Source organism: Panthera pardus, unplaced genomic scaffold (assembly GCF_024362965.1).
Source record: "Panthera pardus isolate Hobbes unplaced genomic scaffold, ASM2436296v1 HiC_scaffold_22, whole genome shotgun sequence".
Classification (NCBI taxonomy): domain Eukaryota; kingdom Metazoa; phylum Chordata; class Mammalia; order Carnivora; family Felidae; genus Panthera; species Panthera pardus.
In genome coordinates, this window is record NW_026526788.1 from 66,572,912 (window position 1) to 66,598,869 (window position 25,958).

Below are 25,958 nucleotides of genomic sequence, written 5' to 3' on the forward strand. Positions count from 1 at the left end.
TTTTAATGTGTTAATTACATGTAAAATTCTAGGATAGTATCCAGCCAAGAAATTCATCACCTGAATTAAACATAAGACAAAAACTGGAGTCCTTTTGATATTTTAATTTTGGAACAGAAGCATTAATACGAGAGAGCTGCACAATCACAGCTGTGACTGTCTCCCACACAGCTTCAAAATCTGCCCCAAGACTAAAAGCTCTAAAAGCAACTATTAAAAGGGGGTGGGGGTGAATCTCCGCCCAAGTACAGCCCAGTGAGACAGACCAAGTGATCTTCCCCCAGACTGTGTACCTCAGACATGGAGCAAACAACTCAGAATGCCCAACACAAGGCAAATACATTCAACTGGGCAATTCTGAAAGCTGAAGCCCGATAATCAAGCCAAGTTCCATTTCCCACCATCTCCACAGACAGATCAGCCCTAAACTTATCAGTGCCCCTCCCATCTCACAGTGCAGGGAATGCTCAGCTCTGTGAGTCCACAGGCTCTTATAGGTCATCTGCTAAAATGCCTCGTAGGCCGGGTGCCAAGCCCACAAGGAGGGAAGAAAGGGTGCTGATTATCTCCCTAACCATAACAGTATGCTCAACAACCTCATGATAAGTTTTTTGGTATGGAGTGATGGAGCTCACAAAGATGTCTGGACTCCTGCATCAAGATGGCTGCCATTATGAAGAAAGACAAACACCGATCACCATGATCAAGAGCTATGAATACAGCTTCTGTAGACACAGAAAGGAAATGGGGACAACCCATTTGACGACATCGTGAAGAATGTCAGTGCCATACACCTGAGCCTAAGTGGAGGCTCCCAAAAGGCAGAGAGTGGGAGATTGAGAGAAAACAAGACCTTATTTCCCATATAAGAACAGTCTCAACAGACAACATGGGGGTGGGCACTGGGGCCTCTGGTAAAATAATGTCTCTCCCCTGCTCAGGCTCCTGTGCAGAAGCAGCAGCAAAGCCAGGCACCGTGCTCCTCCGCATGCCTTACGCGTAGTGAATGATGGCGCCATTGGGTCCCGTACTGGAAATCGTTGGGAAGCTCAGGTCCACAAAGTCAGCCTGTTGTCTGGAACAGAAAGACACAGAGAGCACAGCGGCTTCCAGAATCTTATTGTGCCAGCAATCAGGGCCCTCTCAGCCTCATTTAAGTTGCCAAAGAAATGACCACAAGGTTCCTGCGCACACGGATCCGTACCTGCGAAATTCCTCAGCCTTGTCGGCAGCTGAGATCTCCGACACACCACCTTTGGGCACCTACAAGGAAGTTGCTCATAAGTCATCAGGAGTGATAAATTCACGTGTTTATTACATGTTAAAAGGGATGCATTAAAAGCTTATTTTTTCCTCAATTCCCATGTCCCGGCTGTCCAACCTATGGGACACAGCTGAGGTCTCGTCTTCAACAAGGAGGGAACCTTCTAAGACTCTTACCAAAGCAATCTAAAGTAGAAGGGTTTAGGGGCACCTTGGTGGCTCAGTCAGTTAAGCATCCAACTTCAGCTCAGGTCATGATCTCACGGTTTGTGAGTTCAAACCCCATGTCGGGGTCTGTGCTGACAGCAGCCTGAAGCCTGCTTCAGATTCTGTGTCTCACCCTCTCTCTGCCTCTCCCCACTTGTGTTCTGTCTCTATCTCAAAAATAAATAAAATATTAAAAAAAAAATTAAAGTAGAAGGGTTTCTATCCTTTCAATTTTTCACTTAACTCTCTGCCCCAGTGTTATACCCTAAAACCTCCCCAAACTTAATCCATCTAAGTTGAAAAATTCAAAACCATCTCCTGCTAGGATATTGTCTTGCGAAAGTCATCCTAAATACGTAAAGAAGATAAATGAAAGATATTATTACAGGGTGATTAATAACGGCAAGAAAATTAAAAAGGATCTAAACACCTGAAAATAGGAGCAATGGCAAATTGGTCTAACCACTAAACGCAACCTCTCTGCTTGGATCCTTCTTTTTTATTCGAGTATAGTTGACACACAGTGTTATGTTAGTTTCAGGTGCACAACACAGTGATTCGTCATCTCTATTTATGCTATGCTCGCCACAAGTGTAGCTACCATCTGTCACCTCACAATGCTTTTACGATTTGGATCCTTTTTTTAAGGCCTCAAAGCGCATGGAAAATGCTCACGCTGTGGTGCTAACGGAATAAAATAAAATACAAAATCGTACATATACACTGAGAGATGTGTAAAACTTATTTACGCAGAAGGAAAATAGCCAGAGAGAATAAAATAGTTACACACAGGGTGATACCCTTCTTCCAGTTTAAGCTACTTTTAAAGAATTGTTTATATAATATTTAAAGGGAACATGTGATCGTTTAGTAATGACACAAAGAAATCCTCCTGCTGTCAACCATAAGGAATGAAAGGGCAACAAACTAATGGCCAAGAGTCAATTTACTATCAAATAAAAAGTTTTAAGTCTTAAATTGAAGTATACAAAGATCTTTTTCTCTTAATATCATCAGCTTGCCTAGAATATTATTGTGAGTCATTTTTCCTCATAATGAAATTCCACTCAGTTATAAGACAATGCCTTGACCCAAAAAGGATCTTCTCTGTGAAGGAAATTCTGTCTTCATCTGTGTTACTATTTTCTACAATTAAAAAAACTTCTAAATACACACACACCAAATTTCCAGAAAGAACTACCAAAAGTAAGGACTAAAATTAGATCAAGACCTTACACCTCGTGGTCACCAGAGCATGGAGGTGCCACGGTTTGAATCACATGTTGAGAACTTCTGAATAATCTACATCCATGTGTTAAAACAAGACGAAGAACCAACCTCTTTCTCCAGCCAGTTAAAGAGTTCACAGAGGGCAACAGCATCTTTAATCTGTGCAAAGAATAGAGACAATTTTTTTTAAGTTATTACTGAAAATCAGCTGGGCAAATTCAGTGCCCAGCCCTAACGTGGTTCTGAGAAAGCCGGACCCATCAGGCACAACCAGGGAAGGGCCTGCCGAGAGCAAAGGCACATCCCTCAGTGGATTCACTCCTGCCCTCCAGAGGCAGGAAAGACAAGCCACTGGCAAATGCCATCTGTGGGCCTCAAATCTTTCTAGACCCACCACTGGCCTTGAAACATACCTTGGGCCTTTTAAGAGGCATCACTTTCTTATTCTTCTTCTTCTCCATCATCATCATCATCATCGTCGTCGCCTTTTTTGTGTTATACATTGTACTTTATAAAGATCTAGCCCACTGAGTATTCTACTTCATTTTCTCACTAACGCTGGAAGGCTCAAAAAATTTCCGGCCTTGTGCCAGGCTCAAAGCCACACAGCAGATGAGGGACTGGGCCTTCCAACCACCATACACACCCCCTTTGCACGGGCTGCTTTACTCACGTGAGCTCGCCTCATGCCTTCTGATTCGGCAGAATTCTTCACAGCTTTGGCGATGCAGATGGGGGTGTAAGGCATACAGCATCGATGATCCTAGGGGCAAAAGGCATAGTATGAGAAACTGAGTCTGGCTCCACTCACCCAAGACCAAGGCAATCACCTCTTCACCCAGCACATCAAGACAGGTCATGTGAAGAGCTCCCATTCAGGACCCATGGAGCTGTGCCTGGGGATCGAAGTCCTGCCCCTTTTGGTTGATGACTCTGAGCATGACAAGAGGGGCTCGAACACTTCCAAAAGGTAAAGTACATCAAACAAGATTATTTTTCTTCTGTCCCCCACATCTTCAGCTCTCTGGCACTGCTGGCTGCCAGCCATCAGGAAGACACTGCTTTTCAAGCTTCCATGGTCATGGTCAGAGTCCATTAACAGATCAAAGCTTGACTGAAATAACCCCTTTCTTGAAAAAGCACAAAGGAGGCTTTTTCCCACTGGGGACACACACGACTGAGGGAGGGCTCCTGCTCCTTCCCATCTTGCTCAGGGATCACAAATCACCTACTGTTCACGATCTGATCGTAAAGGGCTGGGGAAGACCCTTCCCAATGAGAACGAGTCAGAGGCCAGCCCTGCACTCCGGGAGGGGGGTTTAGGATCACCTTGCACTCGCACAGAGCTTGTTGAAAGGCTTTCATTCCTTCTAGGCTTCTTATCCCCTCACTCCTACGTGCATAGCCCTCATGAAACAGAGAAGGCAGGCATGATCCCCTAACTTAGGTCAAGGAAACAAATCTCCGAGCAGATGAGTGTCACACAGTGTGAGAGTGGCAGGGCGTACTGGCAAGCCAGGTCTCAGTGGGCCAGGCCTGGGCTCTTTCCAGGATGGAGAAGAGAGGAGACCCCTGGGCTTGCTAAAGGGCACTTGGCAGCCAGAGGCTCCAGACAGGATGTTCGAAAAGGCTACAATCCAAGGTGGCTTGGATTCCAGTCATGCCCTGGGCCCTAGTTAAAATGAGAGGACAGGTGTTCACTGCTTAGAATAACCCAACAGGGGCTGAGTAAAGGTTAAGGGTATCACTATCATTTGACTTTCAACAAGTCCCCAACTTCCCAAGCCTCTCTGGGCCTCGTCTCCTTAGCTGTAAAACGTGGTGAGGGAGGAGCACACGCAGAGTAGTGTTTCCCAGAGTTCTCCTACCACCTACACAGCTCTTACACCGGCTGCCAGCCCTCTAGACCTTTACTTCTTTTCTTTAGACCATCTTTATTTAAAAAATATTTTTTTAAATGTTTATTTATTTTTCGAGAGAGAGACAAAGCACAAGCAGAGGAGGGGCAGAGAAAGAGGGAGACACAGAATCTGAAGCAGGCTCCAGGCTCTGAGCTGTCATGGGGCTCAAACTCACGAACGGCGAGATCATGACCTGAGCCAAAGTTTGGACACTCAACCGACTGAGCTACCCAGGAGGCGCCCCTCTTTAGACCATCTTCAAATCAACTTAGTTTGTTAAATTCTGTCTTAAGAAACAATTTTTATATCATCATGGTCTCAAATACTAGAAATATTTTTTCTAGTATATGCTGAATTGCTTTTAAAACAGAGAATATTTAAATAAACCTAAGTATTAGTATATACCACCTAAAATCATCTCTCATGCCACACTCTGGACAACACAGGACTCAATGAGTTCTAAGGGCCCTCAGACTCTCAACATGGCTCTAGCCCAAAGGGCTCATCTAGGGAGAGGACATCTCTGATCTGACAATCAGTCCCCAAGATCTTCCAAAACAACCTCTGTTTCAAAGACAAAGCTGCATGATGCCAGAACTGGGAAGGGGCTGGCAGCTGGAATGTGGCCGACTTTGGATGGGCCTCAGCAGGGCTACCAACCTTGGGGATGGTCTCGCTTACGGCGTAGCTGCCTTGTCGCTGACCCACACCTTCTCCCTTGGGGAGAGATTGGCACACAGAGCCTTGAGCTCGCCCAGGATGGACTTGTAGGGAAGCACCTGGATTCTGTATTCGGCTTCTAGGCCCAAGTCAAAAAGCAGATGCTCCTTCACACTGGGGGCATCTATGCGGTCACCATCAATGAAGAGCCTGCAGAGGGGCCAGGGGTGAGGTGACAGAAAAAGGAGGACACGTGAGTGAGGGGGGAGAAGTACACACCCACACATACACAACAGGCTCCCAAACCTTCTAGCAACCGAAACCAAGCAGTTCCCCTTCCTCCCCATTCCCTTCTCAAATCCTGCTCCCCAAACTGTGTCCCTATCCCCGTGTATGTTATCACCATCCACTCCATTCCCCCAGCCGGGACGTGGACACTGTCCCTTCCCGCCACTAAGATCTTTGGGCCTATAGTGTAAATCCTGATCAAATCTGTCCAGCTTTGACCGTGGCCTTGCCTAGTCACCAGCCAGGTTCAGGGTGCCCCCATCTCTCTGCTGGACCAGCCTCCTAACTGGTCTCTGCATCCAGTCTCGCTCCAGCCAGCACAGTTTTCCCAGCCACAGTATTCTTTATGATTTACAAACCTGATCATGTGGTTCCCTGTGAAAAAGTCGTTCAATAGCTCCCCAGTGTCCTCAGGATAAAGGTCCGAGCTCCTGGACACCGCTCACGGGCCTTCCTTTAGGTGGCCCCTGCTCACCTTCCAGCCTCACACTCTATGTTCCCACCACACTGAACCACTCCAGGCCCTCCTCAGGCAGCGTGCTCTCTCCTGCCCAGAGCCACTGAAAATGTCATGCCCTCTGCTTAGACCACCATTCTCCTCACTCCCCGCTCACCTAGCCAATGCACATGCGCCCTCGATCTCTGCTTCGATATTATTTTCCCCAAGAGTCTCCTCTGATGCCCAAGTTTAGGTCAGGCCCCTCCTGTAACATCCATACGCATCCCACTGACAAGTCAGTGCCCACTTACATGCCCTGAAGCCCCTGAAGAGACATTCATCCCCCAGCTCCAGCCCAGCACCCTGTCTCATTCACCCTAGCACCCAATAGAGACCCTATCAACTTAATAAATGTTATCTGAATAAAGAGCCATCCAAATAAAAGAACAACTGCAGGAAGGCCACAAGCAATGCTTTAATGCATAAAGTTTGACGGGGGGGGGGGGGGGGGGGCGTGGGCTTCCGGTGTCATTTCTGACCTTCCAGATGCCTGGGTTTATTTGAACTATGGACCCAAGACTGTATAACTGAGCCTGTACATCCCTTTGCAACTGGCTGCTACAAAATTTAGAATCAAGTGTGTGGCCTGACCAAGACTTTGCAGCAGGAATTTTGTGAAATAGCTTCATTCTGGTTTTGTTCTGATGTCCTGCCTAGTTTGTTTGGTTTTTTTCCTATCTTCTAGTACTGGAGAGACTTTCATAGATTTCAAGATATTTGGGAGATTAAGAGAGAGGCAGGATGTAAAAGAAATACCTGCTGTTAAGGAAGACAAGAAGGGAAAGGAAAGAGGAGCGGGAAAGGGAGAAAGCAGAAGAAAAGCAGTGCATCAGCGGGACGTCAGGTAGTGATGGGGTCGACCAGCAAGGGAGACGGGGAATCTGAGGAGCTGTGAGGAAGGAAGGACCTTCCAGTGTGGCCCAACACTCACATGATCGTCTCCAATCCTATGATTGCATAGGAGAAAAACACCGGATTGTGCTCCACATCTGATCCTCGGAGATTGAACAGCCCTTAAAAAAAAAAATAAAAGCCCCGTCACTTGCCTGACGTGAGATTACAAGAGAGAGCCTGTAGGGGGAGGGAAACGCTTCAACATCCATGGAAGGCTTCCATGGAAGGATTCCGTGGCATCTCTCAGAAAAGCCGGAAACCTCACTTCCTGGTTCCACTTGGAGCTGCAGTCGCTCATGCCCGCCAAATGATGGCACCAAAACTGTTTCTTATGCTACCATATTGCTGTCCCGGGAACAGAATGGAAGTTAGTCAAAAAACAGGAGGATTACCCTCCAAAGAGTTGAAATTGTCCCCCTGGTGGTGACCTGCCAGACCTGGCCTTGCTGCAGCAAACTGGCATTCCCAAGTAAAGGGAAAGGAGCCAAGCACTCTCTCCCTTCTGAAGCAAACAACGTCCTCCTCGGGTAGAAAGACTGAGACCCACCCAGGATGGTGAGGTTGCCCAACAAGGCCCTCCGGCTAAGAGTCAAGGAGCCCCGAGGAGGCGGGGCTTCCCAGCAGAGGAACAAAAGCAGGGAGTGAGTGGTGGTGGCCTTTAAGCCCAAGAATGAAACCCGTATCAGAGCCCACCCAAGGGTCAGCTATGATACCGAACTGGAGTGGAGGCCCCACCTACAGCCAGTGTTAAAGGTGTTTGGGGAGATCACTGTATGTTTGAAGGAGTTTGGGCAGATCACTGTATGTTTAAAGTCTGGGGAGATCATTGTATGTTTAAGAAACTAAAGTGGCCAGCAGAGAGAATAGCTAGGGTCTCAAAGCTTCCAGATGTCTAATGCTTGCTCTCCTGAAGAATACAGTATTTTAAAAACTCCTAGTGAGAAAAGCTCTACGTCTATTTTAAAATAATGGCTTCTCACAACAAAGCAATGAAGCTTTACCTATCAGACGAGCTGTTTAAAAATGACAGTACCAGGGCACCTGGGTGATTCAGTCGGTTAAGTGTCTGACTTCGGCTCAGGTCATGATCTCAGGGTTTCTGAGTTCGAGCCCTGCTTCGGGCTCTCTGCTGTCAGCACAGAGCCTGCTTCAGATCCTCTGTCCCCCTCTACCTCTCTGCCCCTTTGCTGCTCACACTATGTCTCTCTCTCTCTCTGTCTCTGTCTCTCTCTCAAAAAATAAACAAACATTACAAAAATTTTTTTGATAAAATTTTAAAAAATAAAAATGCCAGTACTTGGGACTGGGAAGGGTGTGGCAAGACAGGCATATTCCTATCCACTGTAAACAATTCTAGCAGGTAAATGGCAAGATGGGTCCAAAGGCCTACCACGTGCACACCCTCTAACCCATAATACCACCCCTGAAAGCAACCAGAAATAGAAGAAAATCATCAGAAACCAAGACACAGATTTTGATGCACTAAGATTTTGATGGCGGCATCATAATAAAATCGTGAGAAAATCAAAAATAACCTAAGGTCATCCTTAAGGGAATGGGTAAAGTAAATTATGGTATAACCAACCATATGATGGGATATTTATATTTACTTAAGTTACAATTATATATGCTTAAAGTATGCTGATACTTTGGAAAAAATCAAGCTTCAAAATTATATATACACCAAATATTAACAGTGATGATCTCTGGGTAACAAAATTATAGGTGCTTTTTTTTCTTTTTCTTTTTACTTCCTCTACATTTTCCAGGTTTTCCACAATGGGAATGTGTTTTCTTAAAATCAAAGGGAGAAATTAACTTTATATATGTTATTTTCCCTGATGTCAAGGTTATTAATTAATTAAGGATATAAGTCACTGATACATGTCAAGTATCACTGATAATCTGACAAAGTTTTGGGGCTGGGGACTGGAGACATAGGACACTGTGTAGTAGGGTCTCTTTCTCTAATGAGAAAATTAAAAAATGAGGTAGTGCCTCTTCTCAGTCACCCTGGGTCAAACCCAGTCAGAAAAGGAAGACAGAACAGGAAGATTCACCAAGATTCCTTCAGGTTCTAGAGGATGACAGGTACTAAACAATTGCATGCAGGTTGTTTAAGGTCTAAAGATTCAGAAACTGCTATTGTATCAAAAAAGCTGGTGAAAAATATTTATAGTTCCTGAGTTTTCTGAGGTACAAATATTTCTAGAACATGGGGCGCCTGGGTGGCTCAGTCAATTAAGTATCCAACTCTTTTAATTTATTTGTATTTTTTTTATGTTTATTTATTTTTGAGAGAGACAGAGACAGAGACAGAGAGAAACAGAACACGAGTAGGGGAGGGGCAGAGAGAGACACACAATCTGAAGCAGTCTCCAGGCTCCGAGCTGTCAGCACAGAGCCCGACACGGGGCTCGAACTCACAAACCACAGGGTCATGACCTGAGCTAAAGTCAACACTTAACCAACTGAGCCACCCAGGTACCCCATAAGCTTCCAACTCTTGATCTTGGCTCAGGTCATGTTCTCATGGTTCATGAGTTCAAGCCCCATATCAGGCTGTGCGCTGACAGTGTGGAGCCTGCTTGGGATTCTATCCCTCTCTCTCTGCCCTTCCCTTGCTTGCTCTCTCTCTCTCTCTCTCTCTCTCTCTCTTTCTAAATAAGTAAATAAAAACAAAAATTTTTTTAAAAGAGAAATATTTCTAGAACATTCTCACTGTGAAGAACACAGGGGCCTAAAGAAAAAGTATAGAGAAAAAAATAATCTCCTATGGTGCCACTTCTACAGCTATAAAGAGACATGAATATTGACAGACACACAAATACTCACAGACATTAAGTGTTAGGAAGGAATGTCCTTCCTCAGAGGTGTCCCAGTCCTGAAGAGACTGGTCAGAGGTGGACATCCACCATAGATTTAACATCAGCCCCTGGCTGTAAAAACACTTTGGGCAAAGCTACATTCCCCTCTCCCATCTCTATAATTCTTTCTCCATCCTACTTGGTGCATCATATACCCATTGATGACATAAGTCTTTTGTTTATTCCCTGGCCACTCAGAAAGCTGATCTGCACGAACACACAGATTCCCAGAGAACCAAGGGAGAGACCGGGTAACATGCTCAAACAGTAAAGCCAGAGCACTCACACGCAATCTCATCCAGGGCAGTGACCACAAACCACACGACGTTCCTCTCGGCCATTTTCAACCGAAGGTCTGCAACCTTGTCCTTCCAGGAGATGCCTGCAAGAAACAAACGTGCTTGCGGCTCTGGCCCTGGTTCCAGGGACCCACGGGAGCCAACTGAAAGAACCCATCCCAAACATTCTGAGCCAGCACCACCTGTTATAGGGAGCATGTTGGTTGAGCAAACAGGAGGCCTGGATTTAAGCCTCTGTCCAAACCTGTTGACTTTCAAGAGCCCTGACTGCCTCACCGACAAAATTAATACATTTGTTCATCCAACAAATGTCTATGAAGCACCTAGACTTCCCAGGCATAGGTATCTGCCAGGCACTGTGCTGGTCACCGTGGCTACAGCTCTGAGTTATACCCAGTCCCTGCCCTCAGGGGGCTTACAACCTAGATGGGAAGGCAAATAATTAAACCAGCAACAGTTACACTTCCGTGTAAGAACTGGCACAACAGCAGAGGCACAGGGAGCTACGAGAACATACTGCCCAGGAGGGAAAACTCACCCAGTCTTACAGGCCGGGGGAATACCACCCACTTTACGTTCTTGGAGCCGAGAGACTCGCCCTTTGGTGCTAAGACCTAGGTACTCCCTGCAATCTGACTCACTGGGACCACTACTTCTAAATCACACTTGCCCTGTCATAGCCAGGGCCTCCCTGTGGCTCTCCAGATGGAATGGTAGCCCTGGGGAAGCTCACCCCATCACCACCACGACCACCACCATCCCCACCACGAAACGGTACTTTCAACTCCGGTTACAGCCACCTGGGAACAGGACGACCCTCTGTCTTATTCACCCAGCACCTGGCACAGTGTCCTGCACATAGTAGGTACTCGTGTTTGTTGAACACAAATCTTACCCCCAACGTCTGCTCTCCCCTCTCCTACAAGTAATAGGTCAGCGCCTCTGATTCAGCTTCTAAAAAACTCAAAACATGCGAATGGAAAATGTCTAGCTGACCCTGGGCCACTCCCTGGACCTATCCCCCTGAATCTGAGCTACCCTCCAGTGAGGGCATCACAAGGAGAGCAAGCTGGGGGCTGCCCCCACAACCAACACCGCTTTGAAGATCAGCTCGGGAATGCTGTTTAAAACTTGGCAAGAGTCTGGGCTGTAATGCTTTCTTCCCAGGACCCCTCTGGGCAATCTGCCTACATTCCAGACATCCCCCATCCACCTCTACTCTGCTGTTTCTACCACACGACTCCCTCCCCTTCAGCCCCACCTCCCTGGCCTCTCTGTGTATCCCTCACTCATAAATCCACACATTCAGCTCCCACAAATGGTTCGCAGAACTTGCTCCACACCGACCACTATCATACAGGCCTAAGAAACCAATGCCCCAAAGCCGCTAAAGCAGAAGGTACGAGATGGGGTGGGGGGTGGGGGGCCTGAGGAGGTAAATCTACAAACGCGGGCAAAAGAAAAGGAAATGGAAGCTAGAAACCCCTCAGCCCCGTTTCCAATATCAGACACGTGAGAGGCAGCGAGCAACAGCGTAGTAAAAAAGCCATCTTAGCAGCAGCCAAAGGTCTGCCCAGAAGAGCAGGGCAAGAATAAATTATGCAAAGTAGGTGGTAAGTAGGTGCCAACCCTGGAAACAAATAAAGCTCCTGCCTTCATGAAATACCCCACCAGTGCCAGTGCCAGCATGGGGCAGAATCCTCCCGTGAGCTCAAGCTCAACTCTGATTCGGGACAGCGATGAAGACAAAGGTGACAGGTGGAAGGGACGATGGCTGGGGGCCCTGCTGCATGCAGCACAGTTCTGACCTGTGTAATCGAGGCCCAGGGTGAGGAGGGGCTTGCACGGGCGCTCAGGACGGTCTGTCCAGATTTTGTCCACAAGGTTCTCTTTGACAGGAATGAGGTGGTGGCCTGCACTTCTCAGAACCTTGGCCATCTTCTTCCAGTAATCTGGGGAGAAATACACGTGGCCCAGCCATGCATGAACTGAACGCCATCTCGGCCAAGGCAGGCAGCAGAGCCTTGAGAGCCAGCGCCTTCTGAAAGGCGATCCTCCCGTGGCCTAGCGCTGGGTGCGTAGGACGCAGAACAGCAAAGAGGTGATCTTCACCACCAACCGCCTTCCCCTGCCTCTCTGCCAGAACTCCTCTCCTCACCTTGATCTTTACCATGACGTCAAGTCACGCCGAGCCCCCAGAGGATCCACGTCCCACAAACAAAGAAGGACAATGGAGAGGCATCTAGAACCCACTTCCTCACCCAAGCTGGAAGGACCCCAGCTCACTCACCAGTAGGAATGATCAGTGGGTCCACACCAACCCTGGATCCTTCAGGAAGTACACTCACCAGCCAGTCTTCCTGAGTGGGTGTGTCCTTCAGACCTACAGAGGGAAGAACAGAGAAGAAACAATTCCCAGTGGAACCAAGCTCACGGTCCTACCCAGAAGGAAGCAATTCACCAACATCATGATAACAGGGCCTTTATTAAGCACCTTCTCTAAGGTAGATGGGTGGCACGTGAAAAAATCTGAACTTCCCTTAATCCTGGAAGGCTGCAAGAAGTATAAGATGGTGTGTTTTTTTCTTTTTTTTTTTTTTTTTTTGAGAAAGAGAGAGAGAGAGAGAGAGAGAGGAGGGAATGCACAAGCGGGGGGAGGGGCAGACAGGGAGAGCGAGAGTCCCAAGCAGGGTCTGTGCTGTTGGCGCAGAGCCCAATGCGGGACTCGATCTCATGAACCGCAAAATCGGGACCTGAGCCGAAATCAAGACTCAGACGCTTAACTGAGTCACCCAGGTGCCCCTTAACACCCAGGTGTATTAAGACGGAAGCATACAATAAAATAAGAAGACAACAAAAAGAAAAGGCAAGATTTTCATTCGACTCCTGGTCAAAACAGCACCCGGGGAATCACTGCAACATAGGTACACGTGTCACTGCAAACAACATCTTCTCCGCCATCAGTCACTTTACCACCAGTGGTCACTTGAAGAGCACTTGGGTGGTGACTGGTGAAGGCTGGGAGCTGGGGGCCTCCCTCACATCCCACACCAGGTAAGAGAAACACACGCCATGGTACTCTCCCCTCACTGGAAGGCAGGGTGGCAGAGAGAAGGCTCCCGCCCCTCAACCAGGCCTGACTGGAGGGCTGAACACAAGCCTTTGCAGCAAAGAAATCTTTCCAAAGATTAAGACAGGAACACACAGGTACCCGTCACCATCATCTTTACAATGGCTCCCTGGCTTTCCAACTCCCGAGAGCAAACAGCCCTTCCCGTTTCTTCCGAACGATTCGTCATAGGACACCAAACAAGCTCCAAGAAAGGAACTGAAGTTATTTTTGATATTCCAGTTTTTCTTTAATCCAAGCCAATACCTTCTATGTTTGGATGCGTGCTTCTTAACTGATGAGATTTTTACTAAAAACTTAACAGCTTGGTGAAATACATGTATATTTAGAGTGAAAGTTCATATATTCTAAACCAGTACTTATCTTCACTATTTTCCCTACGGACTGCTGATAACCACATAACCACAGAGGGGAAGTTCAAAGATTTATAAAGAAATGAGCTCACGAACTTCAATTCCAAAAACTGCCTAAAAGCTGGCACTAAGCTGTTATTTTGCTATTTGATTCTTGGCTATTTTTTTCCCAAACCACTAAAAAGCCACTTACTAACGAAGTTTCTTTTAATGCCCCTCGTATGACTTTTATAGGATGAAGTCATGCTATTTCCTAGCAGACAGATATCTGGCAAAACCCCAGGGATGAATCACTCCCCAACCAAACCCACCAGAATTTCCCTATGCAGGAGAAATGCCTGAGGAAAGAGGGGCTCAGGCAAACTAGAGACAGACTTGGAAAGAAGGAAGATTCATTCCCCAGGGAAACCAAATACCTACTTGAAGGAATGAGCAGAATTTGCTCCTCTGACACTGTGCCCCCCGCAAAGTGCTAACAGACCTGACAGCTGGAGATGTGGGCTCCAAGGAGAGATGCCCATACCCCAGGGGTACACTGACTGATCCACCAGGGTGCAAACAGAAAATTTTAGGAGGTCTATTTGTATTCATTTTTTCTAAAAAACAAAGAAATTAATTTTTGTTCACATTTGAAATGCAGATGGACAGCAGCATGTATATCTAAACACATAAACAAATATACATATATGTTGAGGGTGCATGAGCCATTAACGGAGGCATGCGATCAGAAAGTTTAAAGGTCACTAGCCTGTTCATTTATAACAGCCCCACAGCCCCGAATGCATGCTTGTGTGTGTGTATGTGCATGTAAATGTGAGAGAAAGAGGGTTTTCTGGTGCCATGACCTGGATGGTGTCCCCCAAATTCACATGTTGAAGCCCCAACCTCAATGTGACTGTATCTGGACAGAAGGATTTTAGGAGGTAATTAAGATTAAATGAAGTCAAAAAGGTGGAATTCTAATCTGATAGGATTGGTGGCCCTTTAAAAAGAAGAAAAGAGATCTATCTCTCTGCCGTGTGAGGACACAGTGAGAAGGCAGCCGTCTGCAAATCAGGAGGAGGGCTGACACCAGAACCTGACTATACTGACACCCTGATCTTAGACTTCCAGCCTTCGGAACTGAGAAAACAAACTTGTGCTGTTTAGGCCACCTCGTCTCTGGTATTTTGTTATGGCAGCCAAAGCTGACTAAGATACCCTCAAAAGGGTCCATGACCTCATAAAACCCTAGGGTCCCTTCCCAAAGCTGGCCAACTGAAGTTGGGCTGGCCATGTCTCTACACACCCATCTTCATGAGCGTCCAGTTGCTGTCCATCTGCTTGGCAGCCTGGAGAAAGTAACGTCCGTCGGTCCACATGGCCGCATGCTCTTCCGTAATGATGGCTGTGCCTGCAGCAGGGGAGTAAACAAACAAAAGAGAAACATTTCTGACAACCACGCAGAAGCTGCACACGGTGGTGGCAGGCAGGCAAGCACAGTGAGCCCTGGGGCCCAGCCTCCCACCACCCCTCACTCCAGCGGCGCAGATGGGCCTTTGACTCCAGAGAAAGCTCCAGGCAAAAGAACACAAAGCCACTGAGAACAAGCTGTGGGCCAAGCTCTGAAGGCTGCCTGAGGCCTGGTCCCTGCACAGTACCCCATTTGCACAGCTCGAGTCAAGGCCAACAGAACAGAGGACTGTGCACCTATGGTCAAAATGGCCTCATAATCAACAACATGGAGGTGAAAACGATTCCAGCACAGTGATCTGCTCTACTCCAGAGGAATGGTCTCACCTTTTCTGAGAAACCCACTGGACTCTACATATTCACGGTGACTCACTGGTCACCAGCAGGGGTTGATATCTCCCACCCCTACCTGCCCTCAGTTCCTACAGGCCTGGCAGAACTCAAGGCTTTCAGCAGAGGTGCCAGCCAAAAGCAATCCTAAGGGGCCAGCCAACACAAGCACATACACAAAAGGAAGTGGTTCTTGCCAAGTCTAACTAGCCTAATGATGGGAGTCTGAAGGGGGAAAAATCACCCTAAAACTCAAGGACAGGGCAGTTTTGGAAAAGTTAGGGCAGGGCACCAATGCAGCTCAATGTTCACCTTTATTATTTAAGTTTTTTAATGTTTATTTATTTTTGAGAGGGAGAGAGAGCCTAAGTGGGGGAGGGCCAGAGAGAGAGGCAGACACAGAATCCCAAGCAGGCTCCAGGCTCTGAGCTGTCAGCACAGAGCCTGACACGGGGCACAAACCCATGAACCGTGAGATAACGACCTGAGCCGAAGTCGGACACTTAACCGACTGAGCCACCCAGGTGTCCCCACCTTTATTATTTACACTGAAAGTGAAATTACCCAGAAGCCAAGCAAGCACTTGGAGAATTACACAGGACCAGCAAGCTAAGGTGAGGGTTCTGGGGTACAGTTAGTGACCATTACTTATAGAGTGCCGTTGACACAGGTATCTTCAGTTTAATTAATACAGTTTTCTGTACGTATATTATTTTCAATGAAAAGTTCAAAAACATTTTTTAAACGAAAATTATTTAAAACTGTAATAGCAAATAAATAAATAAATACAATAAAACTTTAATAGCAAAAGCGTAGAGAAAAGGGCCACTAAAGGCTGACCTTAGGGAACTGGGGGATGCTGGGAATTCACACCTTTCTGCAGAGGTTCAAGGGCGAGTGTCCGGCTTGCATTCTCTTTTGGGTCCTATCACAGGCTGAAGCCTGGCCCCGTCATTTTTGGGAAGTGAACAAAAGTACAGAAAGAACAGACAGAGAAGTTAGCAACTCACCCGCAGAGCCATCAAATCCAGAGACGAAGGCCCGCCGACAGTCACACGGAGCAATGTACTCGCTCTGGAAAACAAAAGGGAGGGCGGACTGGACCTCAACCAGTCACGGGCCAACTGCGCTCCACGTGCTCAGCTATGTGCGAGGCCCCGCAGGGACACGAAGGCTGGCGGACCTTCGAGGAACAGTCTAGCTGAAAAGTCAAGCTGAACATGAAAAAAATTAGCGCACCATCCAGAAGACCCCAATTAATTAAGGGCTAAAAGAGCTGCTCCTGCCAGCCTCCATTTCTTCTTCTGCAGAACAAACAGAGTCAGGATGAAACAGATCAAAACTGCTCTTTCCTCACTGAGATCTTGAAAAACAAACCAGTAGCCTTCTCCCTTCCCTGCCACTGGCATTTAGGCATCTGTTATTTTTCTGAAAAGAAAGGCTGAATTTCTGTTTTAGGCGCCAATAGTTCTCTCACTTAGATCTCTTTGGCATTGGCTTGTTTCTGAACTTCCTGAAGTGTGTGTTCTTCTCCAAGGTAGCAGCCCCAATCGCTCCCACGCAGACCCTGTCCCTTCCTGTTGGGGAATAAATGGAAACGCTTCCTCATATCCAGGAGGCTTCAGCAAAAGAAAACGTCATGTCCCAAACCAGGTCTTACCCATTCCCCTGCCTCTAAGCAGAAGGGGTTAGAGACTGTGGGACACAGAAGGTTCTCATTCCTGTGCAGAGGGCACTGGGCTGTGGCATGCCACTTCTGGTGACAGCCCATGACACACAGAGAACGAAGGAATCTCCCCAAGGTCACGCAAGTAGCAGAGGCAGGATTTGAACTTGGGCTCTGAAGCGCCAGGCCATGCTGCTCCCACGGGACACATTCTCCCTCTCCAGGATATAGCGAAGTGTGAAGACAGACTCTCTAAGCAGCTTGCCCACTCACAGGTCAACAGCACGGCCCAGATCTGGCACGCGCACCTCCACAGCTGCTGCTCCTTGTACCATTAGCAGGTTTCTCCCGAGCTAAAGGACCCGGCAGGGCTCAGAATGCTGAGGATGGAGAACGGGGCTGCCAGACCAAGGCGTTTTTAGGTCAACACGATGAAGGGGTGAGAAGCCGTCAATGTTCTGCTCCTGCCCCTTTCACCAGGGCAGCTGCAGTCACAGCCTCAAACCAGGCACAGGCACACTACCCACGGAGATGCCGGAGGGCCAGTGCAGAGAGCCGTGACAGGTCTAGGTCACACCTGGCCTCCAGCAGGCCCAGCTCTCTGCAACAAGTCTCACTGCGTCTCTCAGGCTCAGTTGTTCATTTCTAAAACAGGTCCCTTCACACCGCTGAAAGCAACACCAGGCGCATGTTTTATCCCCAAGCCATAGAGGAACACTTAACAGGCAGCACGAAGAATGCAGAAGGAAACGGCCGCCAGCAGCATTTATGAACTGGAGACTTCTCATTTGATTATAAACCCAGCAATCACTGGGTGCAAAACTAAAGGGAAGTAAAGCAAAAACGGAGGGTAGGGAGGAGTTCCCACCCTTCTCCTAGGATTGCTGTGAGGAACAGTAAGTTAATGTTTAAAACAGAAAACTCACCAGAAACCTGAGAGTGCTGCATATATGCAATGGAACAGATAGTATCAGTTTCTTCCTAAATGCTGAAAAAGCATCCAAGAGGCCGGGAAAACTAAGTAAACAAAAATAACTCTTATACTAAAAATCACAGTACACAATGGAGAAGACACAGGAGATGCTCCTGATGGATGAGGAGGGTCCCCTGCTTGAGGCTCATCCACCTGTGACACATAGTGAGATTGCCAGCAAAGGGCTGGCAGAGAAGGTATTGCTCATCTCGGCCCGGCTAGTCTCCACTCAGGGATCAGCTCTCGAGGAATGTCCCACCCCTACTGGGGCAAGCCCAAGAGGAGGGACAGGGCCTCTCAAAGCAGCTGCCCATTGGCAAAGGCAGGAGGCAGGTTTCTCCAAAAGGAGGTGGAATTAACGGCAGGTGGACATGTTTGGTTTGGGATCAAGATGAGGTCTGGGCAAAAATGTCTAGACATGACCTAAGTAGTCAACATGCCAGAAAGCCGTCACTGACCAAAGCTGTCACCTCCACACCAACAGGCTAGGCAGAGAGGCCAGACAAGCACTGGGCCTCCCACTCTTCCCCCAGCAATGAAGCTGGCAAAACCCAAGAACACTCTCCCCAGAGAACAGCAAAAGGTCTAAAACAAGCCAAAGCCTTAGCATACGGGGGAAAAGGCACAAGGAAGCACAGCTATCAGCTTTCTCTCCAAAACCACCATTTCTCTCCACCTGAGACCAGCATTCAATCCAAGCCTCCACCATCTCCCCGTGGACTACGAACCCTACAATCCATTCTTCACACACACAGAGTGAGCCTTCCAAAATGTCTGTATGCACCATGTTAGCACCCTGCTCAAAACTCACCATAGCTTCCCGTCATACTTAGGATAGAACCCAAACCGCAGCCCATCCCCAATGCACTGCTTGATCGGACCCTGCTGTCCTCTCAGAACTCCCCTCCACTCTCCCAGCCACCCGAGATGTTCAAGCCACCTCGCCTGCTTTCTGTATTTTGTACTTCCAAAGCTCATTCCTACTTCAGGGCCTTTGCACATGCTTTTCCTCGTGCCTATCAAAGTCCCTTTCTGATCGTGGCATGGCCAGCTCCTTCTCACCATTACACTGCAGATCAGATGTCACCTCCGCAGAGGGGCTTGCCTGGACTATCCAAAGTGGCCACCTGGCCTTTACCTCTCTGTATACCACGTTTTTCTAGATGCTTCTCTTCTTGAGCTTTTTTCATACCATTACGGTATTATCTTGCCCCAAAATACAAGTTGCATGAGACGGGGGTATTTGTCTTTGTTCATCACTGTCCCTGTCCCTATCATGGTATAGGTATAGGTAACCTATCATGGTATAGGTAACACACAGTAGGTCCTTAACCAACATGTGCTGAACAAATGAACAAGCAGAAGGAAACATGAACCTTTGTCCTTCAACCTAGTTAAAACCTTAGCCATCTCTTTGAAGATGTAAGAAGGGACACAACCCAAGAAATGCAGATAGCCTCTAGAAACTGGAAAAGGCAAGGAAATAAGATCTTCCTCTGGAGCCTCCAGAAAAAAAACATAGCCCTACTGACCCACTGTAGACTCCAGACCTCCAGAACTGAAAGATAATAGATTTGTATTATTGTAAGACACTAAGTTTGTGGTAATTTGTTACAGCGGCAGCAGGAAACTAATACATTATCAAGACGGAGGGATCATTAACTGGGGTTTCAAACTCATTAAATGTGTTAGGGTACAGGCAAGTAAACTAAACAAGTAAAGCAGGATAAGGAAGTGACTCTTCCAGAGAGAGCAGCTCTTCTCAGCTCTGAATTCTGTTATGCCGGAATGCAGGCCGCATGTTGCCAACCCTCAGTAATTCAGGAGAGGCTAAATATATGTGTTCATGAGAGATCACCCAACTTTTAAGTGTTGACATCTAATTCAAACAATGTAAATAATACACAGCCAAATAAGGCACATCTGTAAACCAGAAAAGAAGAAGAAAAAAAAAAAAAAAAAAAAAGCCTTAGCCATCTCTCAAAATCCAGCTCAAATATGCCCTCTTCCACAAAGTTTTCTGACCCACTCCACTCAGAGACCTCCCACATCAGAATTTTACAGAAGCATCCACACTGACATTTGTCCATGCCCTGCCTTGGGTGATAACAGATACTAGCAGCTACATTTACTAAACCCCTACTATATTGCCAACAACTGTATTTCCATCTAGGACTTCATTTCCCATGCACCCTTGCATCTAAGTGGGCTCACATGAGTAGTTCTCATAAATGGAATGTGGGGTCGAGGTGATGTCTGGGTCAGGAGAGTAAAAACTGGGTGTGCCCTCTCCACACTCCTCCCCCTTCCACCAGCCGGAATGGTGGCATCAGAGGATGGAAAGAGCCTGGAGCTCCGAATCGCTCTCTTACTAGTGGAAGAAAGTCAGCCACCAACCAAGAACACCCATTCCAGACTGCTACATAAACAAGCGTTAAGGTTCCACAGTACCCGGCCACTGAAACGTTGAGATCTGTTACCATAGCTAGCATTACTCTAATTAATACAGTGGATAAAATCACTCTGTGATAAAAATCACTGCTCCACCCTAGGAGAGAGTCTGTTTAAGAAATACAAAACAGGAAGCCAACTCCAGGAAGAAGGGGAGTAGGACAGAGTTTAGGAAAATCTGATTCAAGTCTTCCAGAAGGAAGAACCATAAAAATAGCCAAAAACTCAAGTTGGCACAGTCACCTCTGACAGAACATGACCCTTCGATTAAACTACCCCCAGGAACAGAATATAAAGCCTTACAGATGGGAAGGATAAAGAATTTGGATTTCTTAAAGGCAGAGCTGGCACAGCTCTGGCCCCAACCAATGATTCTCCTGACGTGGGGCCAATGGCGCCCACAAATCCCAATGTTTGACTTAGATGGTACATGAAAGCATCCAGATTACCAGAAAGAATGGACAATTCCTCACCTCAAAAGTCTCCCTGGGCCCAAACTCATGATACCGCAACCCTTATTCTGGGTTTACAGAGAAAGAACCCCTCAGAGTTGCAGAGGACAGTGAGGACCAGACCCCTGGAGTGCCAGGTCCCCGTGTAATTACGCATTTGGGGTGCATTTTCTCTCTAGCACGGAACAGTGCGTGGGTGTGTGTATTTGTGTTTTGGAAAGTACACAAAGGACAGAATTCAAGATTTTCCTTCATTCTCCAACACCCTCCCTTCCCCACCCGTAGGAGAAATTCCATCAACTCTGAATCTAGCCTGAAATGAAACAATTAGGAACAAGAGCCACAGAGAACAGCAGCCTCTCTATTACCGAGAAGGCTGCTGCAGCAGGTCACACACAAAGCCGAGCCTTCCTTCTTGTCCTCACAGTCCTGGCAAGGCCCCAGAGTCCCACTTAGCAGTCACCCCAACTCTGCCCCACCTCTCCACAGGAACCGAGAAAGGCACTCGGGACTTCTCATCTGCTTCTCTGGACAGCATCACAAACCCTCTCAGGTTCCAACCTTCCCAAACCCCTCTGCCATCTGCCTGTCAGGTCCACACTCAGTCTGTGTTCTATGGCTTCTCCTCCAATCCTTCCCCTCTTCTCTGCTCCTAAGGCCGGCATCACGTCCCAGCCCTCTGTATCCTGACTCTGGGATCCTGCAATGGCCTCCCAATGGCTTCTCAGTCTCCAGTATCTCCCTTCTCCAATCCATACTAACCCCTGGTCCTTCTCTTGTTCAAAATCCCGCCATTCTCTTGTTCAAAATCCCTCAATGGGTCCCGACTTGTCTGACAGAAGCCTCAATTCCTGACTCTCAGTTACTCATCCAGGGAGAAGCCATCCAATTCTGATATTCCGGGACCATTAGCAGGAGATGAAGGGCTGATGAGAGTCTGTTACATCACCTGCCGTTTGGCCAACCTCACTGCCATTCCCAAAGTTTAGCAACGAAGACAAGTTTATCAGGCCATTGGACCAGAAACAGCTTTATAATGACCAAAACCAAAAATCAAAAACCCAAACTGGCTGACGAACAGCACCCAGAACCAAGGTTATCAAGATAAACTTGGCCTGTCTTGGCTACAAGAAAATCCCCTGCTAGTAAACAGATAGATTATATTCTAACTCCAGGCAGAATAAAACAAACTGAAATACCAACAGTGCAAAGCTTGTCACACCCCTTACCCAGAAACTTTCAACTTTTAATTCAAATAACACTCATGGATCCAGTCTTTCACACACCTGAGGCCTCTCCCTGAGGTGAACTGTAAGGAGTCCTTTCTTTTTTTTCCTATTTTTTTTTTTTTTTCTTTTTTAAGCAGGCTTCACACCCAGTGCAGAGCCCAATATGGGGCTTGAACTCTTGACCCTGAGATCAAGACCCGAGGTGAGAGCAAGAGTCAGACGCTTAACCAGCTGGGCCACCCAGGCGCCCCAAACTGTTAGGAATCTTTGGCTGGGGCTCTATGACGGCCTGTGAGACTCTCTCAGAGGAGAGACCCAATTTCAGACAACAGTGCTAGGGGACTGTGATGGTTAATTTTATGAGCCACTTGACTTCAGACCATCTCCAGATAGCTAGCTGGCAAGACATTATTTCTGGCTGTGTCTGTAAGGTGGTTCCTGGAAGAGATAACATTTGCATCAGTATGCAGCACCTGGGTAGCTCAGCTGGTTGAATGTCCGACTCTTGGTTTCAGCTCAGGTCATGATCTCACAGTTCATGAGACTGAGCCCCACATCGGGCTCCAGGCTGAGAGCATGGAGCCTGCTTGGGATTCTCTCTCTCTCTCTCTCTCTCTCTCTTAAAATAAATAAACTTAAAAAAAAATTTTGCATCGGTAGACGGACTAAAGATCATCCTACCAATGCAATCATCATCCAATCCACTGAGGGTCTGAAGAGATCAAAAGAGTAGAGGAAAGTCAAATTTGCTCCCTCGTTTGAGCGGAGGCATTCATCTTCTCCCGCCCTCGGACATCAGCATTCCTGATTCTCGGGCCTTTAACTCAGACAGGGACATACAGCACTGGGTAACCACAAGCTGGGGGAAGCAGAACGCCAGTGGTGTGGTTCCAGCTCAAACCCAAAGGTCTGAGAACCAGGGGAACTACTGTGGGAGCCCTCCCTCATGATACGTCCCTCTACACACACGGACATCTCTATATAATTTTATTGGTTCTGTCTGGAGAAGCCAGACTGATCCAGGAACTCACAGAAGACCCCACACCAACTGCCATATAATGTGCTCCCACCGCAGGAACCAGCATCCTGCTCAATATGGAGATACAAGAGCAGCAACCAAATCAGTCCAGGGCAACTGCCTGATGCTTGAGACGCAGAAAATGAAAAATATCACTGGTGCGTCGGCACGGAATCCATGTGACGTGAAGCCCAAGTCCAGAGGCTAGAGCCTGGGACTGACTGGAGACAGGGAAGACCCATCAGAGGAGCCTGGACAGGAGGGGAAAGAAAGGACCTCCTCAGGGACAAGGCTAGAGTCTGCCCTTCCTAAATGCTGGGGTGCCTGCTACCCGTATCTCCTACCAGGACTCAGGCTCAGGTTGTGTGGGGCCAAACTACTTACTCATCTAGCCCTTAGCCAACAGGAAACTTTGGTTCCCACGAAGGTGGTGAATCTTGTTAGTCCATTCTAGAGGACACAGGTGAAAGGAAGAATTGTCACCAACCCCCACCCTAAACTGCACCCACCTCCCCTGCCCCCCCCCAACGCCTACTAAATCTAACAGTAACATACCCGCCACCCTGGCTTCCTCACATGCCACCCCCGTTCCGACTGAATCTTCTACTTCTCCTATACTCACATCTCGCACTCTCTCGCCTCCCTCTTCATCCACTTTTGCAGGCAGAACCCTAGTCTTCAGTGGCTTCCTCTCTCGACACAAGGATCTCCCTTTCCCCTCACCTCTTCAATCCAGTTCTAACCCATCATGGCATGAAAAGTGTTGTTGTGGATCAATGGAGCAAGGAATTCCATGGAACACTGAGTCCCTTACCCTACCCCTAAGATGACTGTGGGAAATCCATGGACATTTAATTTAAGTCTAGGAAATGCTGAATACTTCTTCCTCTCCTTAGAGTTGCACATTAAAGTGCAACTTTACAGTGCACATTAGCATCTAAAGGCCCCGAGAAGTCCTGCAGTTAAGAAACTGGTCAAATGGGCAAAGGACTCAAACAGACGTTTCTCCAAAAGAGACATACAGAGGGCCAAGAAACATATGAAAAGATGCTCAACATCACTAACCATCAGGAAAATGCAAATCAAAACCACAATGAAAAAAAATGCAATATTACCTCGTATCTGTTAGGATTCCACTATAGGGGGGAAAAAAACAGAAAATAAGTGTTGGCAACCCTTGTGCACTGTTGGTGAAAATGTAAAATGGCACAGCCACCATGGAAAGCAGTATGGAGGCTCCTCAAAAAATGAGAATTACTGGGGCACCTGGCTTGCTCAGTCTGTAGAGCATGTCACCCTTGATCTTGGGGTCATGACTTCAACCCCACATTGGGGTTAAGAAGTTAAGAGTTTACTTAAAAAAAAAAAAAAAAAAAAAAAAAAAACTAGGGGCACCTGACTTCAGCTCAGGTCACTAACTCACGGATCATGAGTTTGAGCCTTGTGTTGGGTTCTGTGCTGACAGGTCAGAGCCTGGAGCCTGCTTTGGATTCTGTGTCTCTCTCTTTCTCTCTCTCTCTCTCTCTCTCTCTCTGTTCCCACTCCCCCACTCATCCTCTCTCTCTCTCTCTCAAAAATAAAGATTAAAAAAATTATAAAAAACAAAAAATAAATAGAATTACTATATGATCCAGAGATCCCACTTCTGGGTATATATCCAAAAGACCTGAAACTGTATCCCAAAGAGACATTTACACACCCATGTTCCCTGCATCATTCACAAAAGCCAAGAACTGGATGCAACCCAAATGTTCACGAACAGATGAAAAGATTTTTTTCAAATGTGGCATATAAAAACAAAATGTGGTATAGGGACACCTGGGTGGCTAGATCAGTTAAGCGTCCAACTCTTGATCTTGGCTGAGGTCATGATCTCGCGGTCCCTAGGTTCGAACGCCACACTGGGCTTTGTGCAGACAGTGTCGAACCTGCTTGGGATTCTGTCTTTCCTTCTCTCTGCTCCTCCTCCACTTGTTCATGTGTGCTCTCTCACTCTCTCTCTCTCTCTCTCTCTCTCTCTCTCTCTCTCTGCTCCCTCAAAATAAAAATAAACTTTAAAAATAAGGTGGTATATACATACAATGAATTATCATTCAGCCTTTAGAAAGGAAATCCTATCATAAGCTATACCATGGATGAACCTAAAAAACATTATGCAAAGTGAAATAAGCCAGTCACAAAAAGACAATACTGTATGATTCCACTTACGGGAGGTATATAAAGTAGCCATCTCTTAGAAAGTAGAGTGGAGAGTGATAAGTGTGAGTAGTGGGAGGTGGGACTGGGGGGTTGTTCAATGGGTATAGAGTTTCAGTTCTGTAAGATGAAAAAGTTCTAGAGATCTATTACACAACAATGTGCATATAGTTAACCCACTGTACTGCATACTTGAAAATAGGATGATAAATTTTATGTTGAACTTTGTTATCATAAAGATAGAAACTGTTTAGCTCATTTCACTATATTCTTAACCACTGAATACACTTTTTGCAGAACACCTTATGAGACACAACAGGAATACTACAGAATACTGTTTGGGGAATACCGCTCTAAACATCAAAGTACACCGAACTGCATGCTGTTGCCTCTAATTATCCAATCCCTTTGGTTATTTACTTCAGCCCTTCATTGGTTCCTGAGGCCAGGAAATCTTATGTTTCCAGGCAGGGGTCCAATCTTCATGCTGTCCCAGGTTAGCACTGGCCTGATATTGTCACAACCATGTAGTCTGGCACCCTTGAGGAGGGGCAGAAAAGCGGCCAGTTAAAGTGAACATCTTTTGAGAACTTTGCTCAA

The 25,958-nt window shown here is 47.0% G+C and overlaps 1 protein-coding gene across 1 annotated transcript in view; it reads right to left on the reverse strand.

Annotated features, from left to right (window-relative positions):
- The window catches only part of XPNPEP1 (X-prolyl aminopeptidase 1), a 58,189-nt gene that overhangs the window by 12,366 nt on the left and 19,865 nt on the right, over positions 1 to 25,958 (reverse strand). The window contains 12 exon segments of the mRNA XM_019459383.2: positions 998 to 1,075; positions 1,205 to 1,263; positions 2,809 to 2,859; positions 3,374 to 3,463; positions 5,262 to 5,293; positions 5,296 to 5,471; positions 6,980 to 7,061; positions 10,096 to 10,191; positions 11,917 to 12,060; positions 12,399 to 12,491; positions 14,880 to 14,984; positions 16,384 to 16,447. Coding sequence (XP_019314928.2) covers positions 998 to 1,075; positions 1,205 to 1,263; positions 2,809 to 2,859; positions 3,374 to 3,463; positions 5,262 to 5,293; positions 5,296 to 5,471; positions 6,980 to 7,061; positions 10,096 to 10,191; positions 11,917 to 12,060; positions 12,399 to 12,491; positions 14,880 to 14,984; positions 16,384 to 16,447 — 1,070 coding nt within the window.